Consider the following 11,087-nt stretch of genomic DNA (forward strand, 5'->3'; position numbering starts at 1 on the left):
GGGTGGGCTGGCCCCTGTGCCATGGCAGAAGCCCCAGCCCATTCTGTCTATTGAATATATGCATTCTATTTTATCTCCAGGGAAATCTCGGAGCACTAAAGCAAATCGTATTTTTTTAAAAAAAGTTTATCCTAAATAAGCCTCTTCATCAAAAATTATGACAAAGATTAAGACATACCTGAAAGGAATGTTTGCAAATGAAGTTGCATCCAACCTACCTGACCTAAAACCATCTGAATTTCGTTTATTTCGGGAACACCTTCCACGGGAACCGAACTGAGAAGAACACAGATTTGCTGAGCTTTTAACAATTCAATCACGTCCTCGCCCATTCGACCTATAAAGTAGGCAAGAGGTGGCATGTGGTGAAAAGAATGGCCACACTGTGTTAAAAGTGTTTCATTAAGCGTGTTTGCAACCGGCTTTGCAAATGCTCCCAGCAAATGTGACGGGCTCCCTGACAATTCATAAAAACCGCAACTGCTCCAAATCTTTTGTCGTAAGCAGCCTAATTAAGATATAAGATTTTCTTGTTCTGGAAATAAATATATTCGAGTTTAGTTCTTGAGCAGAATTGACATTAAATCTAGACTGTAGTGGCCGAGTTTCGCCTAAGAAAGCGGCACTGAGCGTGTCAACATCAACTCGTAGTTCAACAGTTCGGGCTGGGCAGTTTACTAAATTATCAGATGGTATAAAGATGCGTCTGGAGGTGGAAAAAACAGAAATAGGATATCAATGGACTTCTCACACAATTACAAACTGCAATCCTTTCTCAGTAGGAAACAATGTTGCTGTGAAGTCCATTTCTACACAACCCGTTTTATATCTTGAGGCGGACAACCAAACCACCCACATTTCCACCTCACCCTCATCTCCCACCCGTCTTATTCGTGTGGAACAATCACCTGGAGAAATATGAGGGAAGCATGGAGGGCGAGATGAGGCAGTGTCTCTTTCCCTCGTTCTCTCTTCATTCTCAAATCTAACTTTTCTTGCGGCTAAGTTTTGTGCCGATGTGAAGCACGAGGTGTTGAGTTGTCTTGCAAGAATGAGAACGAGAAGGAGAACGAAACTTTCTACCGAATGGCCTTCCAGCTCTGACTGTCTCTAAAAAAATGAAGTTCTTCTCCCACACTCTCGAGCTGTATCGAGGTGCATGGTACAAATCGCAGCAGCAACTGTTCAGCCTTCAGCAAGGTAACAATTCGGTCTTCAGTCCACCACACACTCGTAAACCAAGCATAGTGATGTGGCGATGCAGTGGTGTCTACCTCAGAAGTATGGGACGAGTAGTGTAGGTAGACAATGGTACGCTCGTTCATTTATCTCATCACAAACCAGTCAGCATCAGTCAACCGGTTGGTCAGCAGACAACCTGATAATGGTTCATTTATTAAATATAACGAATTGGAGAACTAATAGGGATTTTTCAAACTTATTGCATTGGTCACTGCATGCGAGTGGGACGCCCTTGATGGAGGTGTCAATGAATCGGAAGGTTTCCGAATGACCTTAACACATGAATGACCCTAGACGGCTGATTGACACCCAATTTATCCTAAAATGTCACAATGTGAATTCTTTTGTTTGAATGATTAACGAAGCTCGATCATTCACGAACGCAAGAATTTGTGCTATCGTGCACTGCGTGATGAGAATGAAGTGAAGTTGACTGTCCTAGGCTGGTTAAGCTGAACAGACAAATCCTTACTCACCAAGGCCTTCCAGGTGGTAGTTAAACACCGAGATACGCACGTTAGGACTATATGGGCAATGGACGAGCTTGCAATTTCTTGAAATTTGTTCCTTCAACCCCAAAAACCTCCGATTGACCCAGACGCCCCTCGCATTATGCTCACTTTGGACACAGGCAAACTAATTCTCAGAAAAAATGATACGAAGCTCATCCATACGCGCATAATAATGCTAGGTTTAGCTCTAAAACGTCTTCAGAGCTAAAAACTTCACTTAGATTTGCAACAAAAGAAAGGGGAAGAAGTCGCAGCTCACCGTTTTTGACAGTGGGCATACGGTTGTGCAGAATCTTTCGAACCTTGTGAAGGGCTTCAGCGAAGTCGGGGTGAGCAACGACGTCATCATACTCATCCCAGTGGAATGCGCCCACCTCCAGGCGTCCGACAATGTCCGCACCTCCCGCAGCCACTGCACCCCATTGTTTGACACACTCATCTGCCACCGCGGCGTCCTGCAAAGAGCATTCACCTATTAGATTGAGACGATTTCAATTGTATCATCCAATTAATTGTGCTCGTACCAGTGGGAGTAAACACCTTTCTGGAGTGAGGAGGACTGCAAGTCTTGCGTTTGAATTAGGCCAAAGTGAAAGACAGTGCTCAAAATTAGGCCAGATTTTATCAGCAGAAGGTGAATCACAAACACAAATCCATCTTTATCTGGATGAGTTCAGCAAGGAAAATTCTTGCTCTCCCTTGCTGTCACCCTGAGTAGATTAAGAGGCCCGAAAATGACCATACTGGTGTGAAGATTTGACTATTTAAAATGAACAATGGATGCAGAAAAAACAGAATTACCGTCTAAAAGGCCATGGTTCAAGAAGCATGTGACAGATGATTGCCTATGCAATTGAAAGCGATCCAAGGATTCATAATCAAGAGCTTAGTGGCAAGCATTAGCGTGGAATAGGATTGTCTACCACTTCCCCTAACTCATTCAGTCGGAACAAAAACCTGGCACACATAATGTAGTGCCTCGTTGATTGCCTCCACAAATACAGTAGTAAGCAAAAATGTTTAGGCAGTTTCATTTCGGTGAATTGTAGGAACCTACAAACCGAACGAAATGTACGTAAGCCTGCTAGCAAGGTAAACATCATTGTACACTGCCCGTTTCCTCACGCTTTAAATTCTCAAATCGGACGACTTCGAAGTAGTCTAAGTCCACCTTCTTCACAAAATCAGTTTAACTTAGTTTCAAAGCTGTGTTGTTTACCCCAAGAGATAAAACGCGTCGTATGGAAGTGAATTCCTAGCAACCTTGTTTCGTGCTGAAAAAGTTTGAACTATGAAGCGTACTGGAGATTATTTCAACCAAAGTAGTCACTTCAATTTTTCGGAAAGAAAGTAGTTTACTTAGTTTACAAAAGAAGATTCAGTTGTAGCTTTAAATAAACCTTCCCTAACTTGTAATCCCAAAATTTTTACGACACAAAAAAACTCAAGAGGAACAATCAAGAGCACCAGTAATAAAAGCAGATCAAATATGGTAGCGCAGGAGGCAATGGGAGCAAGAAGTTCGTTAGTTCTTACATTGGTGAGAACAATGATGCGTCGTTTTGGGAGAAAGTTCAGTTGATGTGGCAGTATGGTGGAGGTCTCCAATTTCGAGACAAACTTATTCGCCTTCTTTGTCCGCTGATTCAGTGTCGCCTAAGTTGTTAAATAAAGTACTATTAGTCTCACACGCGATTATGCCAATCTTCTTAACAAGAAGACAAAGGTCACCAATGACAATCGTCTCTAACATTTCTATCACCTTTATACGATGAATTGGCTTAAAAAACTGGGTTTCGTTCAATTGGCAGTTATACTTTCAATGCATACATCAGCTTTAAGCGGTGATAACAAATAGGGAAATTGAACGCACCTCTAGAAACAAAAAGAAAGGATATCACTGCTCACCTTAGCGTAGAGCGGATTTTCCAGACAATTGAACATTTCGGGGACTGCAGCCTCTCGTAGCATCGCTACTGCATCACGCAGAGGCCACCGCCTCCGCTCAAACCGCTCAGCGAAGAAGACGTTGAGGGTGGGTAAAGGGTGAAGGTCCCTCACTCTCGCCTCCGCCGCCGCTTCCGCCTCCCATCTGGCCCGCGAAGACGCAGCGCGCATGTTCGCCACAGACTCGCGTCGTGAAGTTGCCTTGGATCCGGTACTGCCAACACCGGATTTCACCCGGTAACGCTGACTGTTACCTTTTGGAAGGACGGTGCTGGTATGGAGAGATCGAAAGGCGAGGAGGTAACGAAAGCGGCAGCCGAGATTGAGAGACATGACACTGGAAATTATAGCGATACGTGACAGTAATGTCATCAACAAGAAAAGAGGTGCAACTTGCTCTAATCAGAGAAAAGTTGCATTGCTTATATTTTCGAACGTGTCATATTATAACAGCGCATCTGAGTTGTATCAGTCATTCCTCGCCAGAGACTCCATCTGTGAGCGTGCTTAGTTGGAGGAAACATTCGAGGATAAGACTCATGCCTTTGAAGACCCACAATAGTGACTCCTTGTAAACAGCTAATGAATGTGGCAATGTACGAAAGGGGAAACAGATATTCGAACTATGAAATTGATGAGCAATAATAGCTCAAGATTTCGAATGAGAATAACTGCCTCATACAAATCTCGTAGCGACCAATAGGACATCAAGGCCTGATTTAAATAGCAAAGAATTCAACAAATTTGAAGGCGATTTAACCCAGGCCAAGCAAGCTATCCCCAGAGGAGGGCCGAGCTAATGACGGCTCCTCATGGAGAAGTGGCGAAACTGTAAACCTAATTCATATTCGTGATATTAATAGACGCGACAGCCACTGATACGACCAACATAATAACAAAGAAAAATGCCAAAAACAACACACAATGTATGGCAGAGGCTAGATTTTAAATCCTTCAATTGCATAAAAAATGGCTGTTTGTGAAAATCCTGTCCAAATTTCGATGTTTTCAACTCTTCTGCACCATCAATAGAAAACTAACTACAGGCTGTTTACCGACAGTAATAGAAAATTAAAACTGCACGATAATAATAGACGGGAATATGGTCAAGTTAAAGAAAAACCTGTTTAACGACAAGTTATCACATGAACAGTGATGATATCTTTATACTTAATACAAAAAGGAAATAAAAACCCGTCTTTAACTCAAACTGAGAGACAAAAATATACAATGGTCAAGAAAATTTTGAAGGAAAAAGGCAATTCTATCATGGTGATACTGCTAGATTGATTTGTCAACGATTGAAAAGGACATGCGGAGAGAATAGTCATACAACTCGGTAGATACTAGTTGATCCTTGATAGACTACTTTGTCAACTGACGGCATTATATTACGGCTTTCATTCAGACGCGATATTAACTGCACAGCTGTCCAAAAAAGAAAAAGGGATGCTACACACTAAATGTAGCTTATTTAGAAGGCATAAAAGCTCACTTATTTTTAAGAAAAAACTAACTAAGGTACACTTAAGAGCCACTATCTGTGCAGAAGTTTCGCACTTAAGCGAACAACGGAGGAAATAGTGAACATTACCTGTAAAATATGAGTTGGACCTCAACCTTGATGTATGATTCCCAGCAACAGTAGAGTATTGATTCAACCGTTAAATTTGCCGTACCTCAAAAGAGAGGAGTAAACCATATTAAGACACAGGAAGTCGAAATTAAACTGACAATAGGATGTGAACTTACCCCAAGAAGCCTGCGACCTTTTATACGAGGCTCCAATGTACCAGTAAATTTTAAGAAAACTTTTAGACTGGAGACAGCAATAAAAGGCTGATCTTTAAGAGTCATAATAAATGCATTGTTTATAGCACAGCTTTGAACAAGTTTGGTAGGTCGCAGCTACATACAAAATGTTATTCTTTCTTAAATTTTATTATGTCCATCAATATGGATGCTTCTTGTTCGCTTGGGAGGAGAGAATATACATCTTCTTTAGTAAAACGCTTCTAAATGTCTTTTGCTGGCCAATCTTTAAATCTGAGTTTCCTATCGCATATGTGCGCAACTTGTTGTATTTTAATCACTGTTAAATATCCACACTTCTGCATTGTGTTGTAGATCTTATCAAGGGAACACACCTCGGGATTTCAATTTTCTACCCATATGTACAAAATAAAGACGAAGTATTATTGTATGAGCTATGCCATATCAATGCTAATATTAAATAAACACGGGTTTTGGGACAAATGCCCTGATAACAACATTCCTTTGCATTGATTTACAGTGGTCTAGACATGGCTACCGAATAAGAAGACAGAATTTATTGCCAACTTTGTCTGAGTTCCATAATTAGGGTATTTCATATCCTCCCTTGTATCTATAAAGTTGAATTTATTTGTAACCTTTTTAGCTTAGCCATGAGTCACCAACCAGGGAATAGTAGATTGTCAGGTCCCATTTGTGAGAGCATGTCGAAACAGATGAAGTAAGAATTTAACCATTGAATATGAGGATACTTATGTTCTTTTTGAGAAAGTATTCTTTAATAAAATGACTCGCTAACGCGTTGAAAGCGAAGCAATGTAATTAGTCGCACCTACCTCTCGCCGTGAGACATCAAGTCTACTGTAATCTTAAACATCATAAACCTGAGAGGTGTTCTTGAAATCGCTTTCTTTTTTAATTCAGATGGTGCATTGTACTCGTAGCATAAATCATGTTCACCGATTTTCTTTAATTTTTTCCTTATTTTTATTCCATTATCATAAGCTCCACCTGCTAACCAACCTACGCCTCTGTGATATAATTGGTATTTTAAGAAATAAGACCAAGATATTCTTTCAGGTTCTCAAATTACCACGCAGATGGCTGTCAGACCTTCAGATTATGGCAAAAATCGCTATCTGACATCGGTATTTGGAGGGCTTTTCTCTGTAAATGATCATAACTGATTCCAATTCGGCCTTAGATATGAGAAGACTCGAGATTGAGATGTTTGCTTAGAGAATTTACAATTTTCCCCCTCACACCATAGTTTCAAACACAAAGTGGACTGCTCACAACATCAACAATGTTTAACAGGCATAAATATGGCTTTCAAATACTTGACTCTACTATACGATTCAGAGGTACAAGCTACAAGAGAGGTGAACTATGAAGGCCAAAAAGGCTTTTAAATGTTAACACACTTACATCTGAGTCTCTGCATGAGTTGTCGGTAAGATCCCTGATTAAGCGATTGGGATTGACCAAACCAATTGGAAAATGGTGAACTAGCTACTGTTTACTTACCACATTTCCCATATTTTATTTTATTAGCTGTCTCCCTAGATAAGTAAGTGTTCCTACTCCAGTGGAACATGTTTGCTCCTCAACTGGCAGCGAAAAGTTTCTCAATGTGATTTCTTCCATCAGCAAGAAGAATCTCATATTGGAAGTTAGATCGACACTTTTGAACTTAAAAAAGAAGAATAGAAAGTTCGGGGAAGCTAGACTACTTTTGTTTTTCTAAACAGCCCCATATGTATCCTAAACTGGAGAGCTTTGACAAGAAAAGATTTATCTGCGCCGTTAGAACAGTCTGGGACACCCTATTGTGCTCTGTTCATTGTTACCACCAGATGATTGTTTTCTTGTTTTCTTTCTTGGTATTTTAAAGTTGCAAACAGGGAAATGACTGCTACTTCGTGAATAGCCATCCATCACGATCAGGATGGCAAATGACAAACCCGATGCCTTCCCTGAAGTATTTGTCCATCGAAACTTCTCACCGATGAGCGTATCATCCGCCAGTTGTGGTTCTACACCTTCGTCCACCATCAGCGTTATTCATCATCATCTCCGCCACTTCCTGCCTCGCGTAGTATCACTACAGTATTATCTCCCTTGCATGTGTACCCAGTCCAAGACCAGGATTTGGCACGATCTCTTAAACCAAATGAATTAACACAGGGACGTAAAATGGATATTTGACAAGCAGGAGTAATTTTATTTAGCAGTTGACACTTGGTGCGAAACAAGTTTTTTTTAAATTCATAATGGAAATTATTGCCTTAAATGCCCCATATGCTTTTAGGAGTCACTTGAACAGTTAAATTCATTTTCAACGCTTACTGCTTGTTAATGTGTTCAGATGGATTTAAGGAAGAGAGGCAAAAAAAGTCGTATTTTTATAGACTACCCTTAAAGAGTAGATTAAGTTTGAGGCGCTCATAAATTAACTGGTCGTAAGCCATCAGTTGTGAATGAGGTGGAGTGAATAATTCCGCTTCTTGTTCACTTTGTCCTATCTTAGTAAGTAGTGTACGTAAAATTACACAACGAACCGGTAATTTTGTATGGCTCTTTGCATGGAAAGCACGATAATAATCCTTGCCACCTGGACGCATGCTTGCCAGTAAGGGGGCTTGATTTAGATACAAAAGTAGAGCCTTCCCCATGGCTCTTTCCATTTCACTTTCATTTCCAAACCCTTTGATCCATTTCTTGTGTGGATGTCCATAGCCAAGGGGACGCGAGTGAAGGTGAGGCAGCGCCCACTTCCTACTCACCAAATCCTCTTGCTTTGTCTTGAAAGAACACGAATGGGACCCGCTTGTGACCAGTTTTGCTTGTCCTTGTATGGAGTAATGTCCAGCCGTAACTGATTGAGCAGGCGGTATTGTGGAGACGGTGTAATCTTCACCTTTGGTGTGGATGGTGGACCACACTTTCTCGTAACACTGCAATACAAAGCTCGGTTCTCATCACAAGTCAGTTAGCAAGCAATATAAAATGCACGATACGACTTCAGTACGTATGTGAAAGTAGTTGAGAATAAAATGGTGAACTCTGAAACCCATTGTCATCTGCTGGGGTATGCGGAGGGTACCCATGGCTTTTCCAGTTAGTGTGAAGGCTAAAATAAGTTTTATCAGTCACTTTGAGGATGTAGAAAAGTTATTAATTCTCCTTTTCTGTCAAAAAAGGCGATCCTTTCTAAACGCAGTGAATTAGCCTCTGACTGCTTCCCCGGCAGAACTAAACTGTGCTAACCATTTCAGATAAGACCGTCTGTGACCACACTTTCATTTGACAGAAAGCTTCCACGCTTTTGAAGTCGAGTTAAACTAATCAGGTTTGACAAGCTCTAGCCCCATGCATTGGATTCGTTCAACTGAGCTTTAAATAAGGTGCTAGGATAAAGGCACAGGCTGGTGCTCATATAAACAACCGCCACATTTCACATCTCTCTTCAAGTCATTACAGAGCTATGCATCGAAGGCTGAATAAAACCTCCGGTTGCCTAATGTTTGACAAGGTGTTTTTTGGCCTCAACCAATGGCCACAAAGACTATCGCGATTTACCAGGAGACTTCCCACGGTCTCTATTCTTGTGTACTCACATTGCATAACCTGTTTAGCTCTAATAAAGCCAATTTAAGAATTCCCATTAATTGTGCTGCCATACCCAACTCACTTAAACCACATTCCCTTCTTTCTAATGATGTTTTGAGGATTAACTTGTTGCCGAGTGTCGTAGAATTCCCGACAGCACCTTCCATAACGTCGGGTGCCTGAGTATGGCTGACTGAGGCATTAACAAGTAAGAATAACCAAAAACTCATGAATTCCTACTCAAACAAATTTTGCAAGTGAAATTTGTATAGAAAAATTAGCCTGAAGGCAAATTCTACGACCAAGCTATCGAAGGGAATAATTTGGAGGAATAATGAATTACTAATTGGAGAGAAAATTACTAAAATACCGACGAAAATTGATTTTTTTCTACCCCATTAGTAGTTAATATTGTTAAAATGAGGTCAAAAGGGGTGCTATTAGTTTATAAAAAGATTACCCTTTTCAGTCCTCTAATTAGGAAATGGGTGGATCAAAGTAAAGGCATAAACACCACCTTATAAGCAGGACGTGCAGGTAAACCCAAAAACGATTTACCGACTTCACTGTCCCTAGTATTCTGTCAACCGTGTACCCGGTACAAAAAATAAACAAGTACACGTCAAACTCTCAAAAAGGTGAAAAACTGTTTCGTTAGATTATGGGTGGTGATAAAGTTGAAGCAAAAGGAAAAAAGGGCGAGGTTTTTAGAGTAAGGAGAAAAAGCAAGGTACACACACCTGTCAGTTCGTCAATCGGATAGTTGACTGCTCAAGGATAGAGAGTTTACTGCTATCACGGAGTGGTTGTCGTACCTCGTCCTGAACTTACAGGCACGGTGGAGGAATGGCTCATGCATTATGCATATGGCTGGGCGGTTTTTTTGCATGTAGCGTTCTAGCTCAGCACTCATGTTTTACATGGACTTCCAATTACCTCTGAAAGCACAATAAGACACACAGACCTGGAAGTTGCTTCCTTTCTTGACGTATAAAGGAAGTGAAAGACGACCACTGGAAGTGCAACACTGTCTTCCTGCAGATCTCACTTACGATAAGGCTGATGGACAAAGTGTACCACACTCACTCCTTACAGACAGTCCTTCTTGTCACTTATAAGCCCCTAATGGAGTGGCATAACGTTGGTTTGCATAAAAACTCCAACTTTTATAACTAAAAGGTAAATGCTGTGCATCACTTTCGCTTTGTTCTTCAAAAAAGTAGTTCTGGAATTTTCTGATCCCAGTTATTCCCTTATAGAGGACTGATAGTAAACCATGCTAACAGCGGAAGTGCGTAAAGAATTAAGGGAAATGCAAAAAATGGATTAAATGCACAGTTGTGGGTTGCTTTAAAGATACAGTTTTGCTTCAAACACCCGGAATCCCATTCTGAGTGGACTCGCATGATCCTTTAAAATCAGCCGTTCAAGCCCACGTTGGATCCATTGGTGGCGATATTTTATGCAATTTCCAGAACATTATATCAAGATGTCAGGAAGGTTGCGAATAATTATATATGACCATAACCAAAAAGTCCAAAATTCTGAGTGGATCTAAATCCAAATTAAACGTTTTGTGACGCCCTAGATGCAAAATAAGCGTCCCATTTATCCATGACTAAATGTATTAAGGAAGGCAGTTCTACACAATCTACCTGCTAAAAATTCTTTTCTTTGAGAAATATTTACAGCTAAATCCCTACCTCCTAACTAAGTAAGACATTCATTAAAATTTTATTGCACCCTGGACTCATCTTAATTCTATGTCCGCGATATCCACCATCGCGGTGCAGCAGTGCGGCACTTCTCATTTGAGCCTTTCAACACTGCTGAAGTCAGTGTAGGCACCAAAAATTCGCCCTCTGGTGAATTGGTCAAATACTAAATGGGTGAATCCTGTCACCACTATAGCGCCCCTAGATTTCCCTGGAGATAAAAAATAGCCAGAATGCATATATTCAGCAGACAAGGGACTGGGGCTTCTGGCACGGTGCAGGGGCC

The 11,087-nt window shown here is 40.9% G+C and overlaps 3 protein-coding genes across 3 annotated transcripts in view; all 3 read right to left on the minus strand. All coding sequences in view use genetic code 11, as the record gives it.

Annotated features, from left to right (window-relative positions):
• EGR_05029 (50S ribosomal protein L1) overlaps positions 1-5,558 on the minus strand; it is a gene marked incomplete at both ends in the record, with an annotated part of 6,201 nt that extends 643 nt beyond the window's left edge. The window contains 6 exons of the mRNA XM_024494278.1: positions 219-337; positions 2,014-2,209; positions 3,291-3,410; positions 3,663-4,038; positions 5,296-5,380; positions 5,450-5,558. Of these exons, the coding sequence (XP_024351372.1) occupies positions 219-337; positions 2,014-2,209; positions 3,291-3,410; positions 3,663-4,038; positions 5,296-5,380; positions 5,450-5,558 (1,005 nt within the window). The remainder of the gene's footprint in view (positions 1-218; positions 338-2,013; positions 2,210-3,290; positions 3,411-3,662; positions 4,039-5,295; positions 5,381-5,449) is intronic.
• A 1,522-nt stretch (positions 5,559-7,080) lies between these two features.
• EGR_05030 (hypothetical protein) lies at positions 7,081-8,098 on the minus strand (the record flags this gene model as incomplete). Its single annotated transcript, XM_024494279.1, has 2 exons — positions 7,081-7,166; positions 7,891-8,098. The coding sequence occupies 2 exons, from the start codon at positions 8,096-8,098 to the stop codon at positions 7,081-7,083; spliced, it is 294 nt and encodes a 97-aa protein (XP_024351373.1).
• Positions 8,099-9,076: 978 nt separating this feature from the next.
• The window catches only part of EGR_05031 (hypothetical protein), a gene marked incomplete at both ends in the record, with an annotated part of 9,364 nt that continues 7,353 nt past the window's right edge, over positions 9,077-11,087 (minus strand). The window contains 3 exons of the mRNA XM_024494280.1: positions 9,077-9,275; positions 9,327-9,447; positions 10,742-10,796. Of these exons, the coding sequence (XP_024351374.1) occupies positions 9,077-9,275; positions 9,327-9,447; positions 10,742-10,796 (375 nt within the window). The remainder of the gene's footprint in view (positions 9,276-9,326; positions 9,448-10,741; positions 10,797-11,087) is intronic.

Source organism: Echinococcus granulosus, assembly GCF_000524195.1.
Source record: "Echinococcus granulosus chromosome Unknown EG_S00034, whole genome shotgun sequence".
Classification (NCBI taxonomy): Eukaryota; Metazoa; Platyhelminthes; class Cestoda; order Cyclophyllidea; family Taeniidae; genus Echinococcus; species Echinococcus granulosus.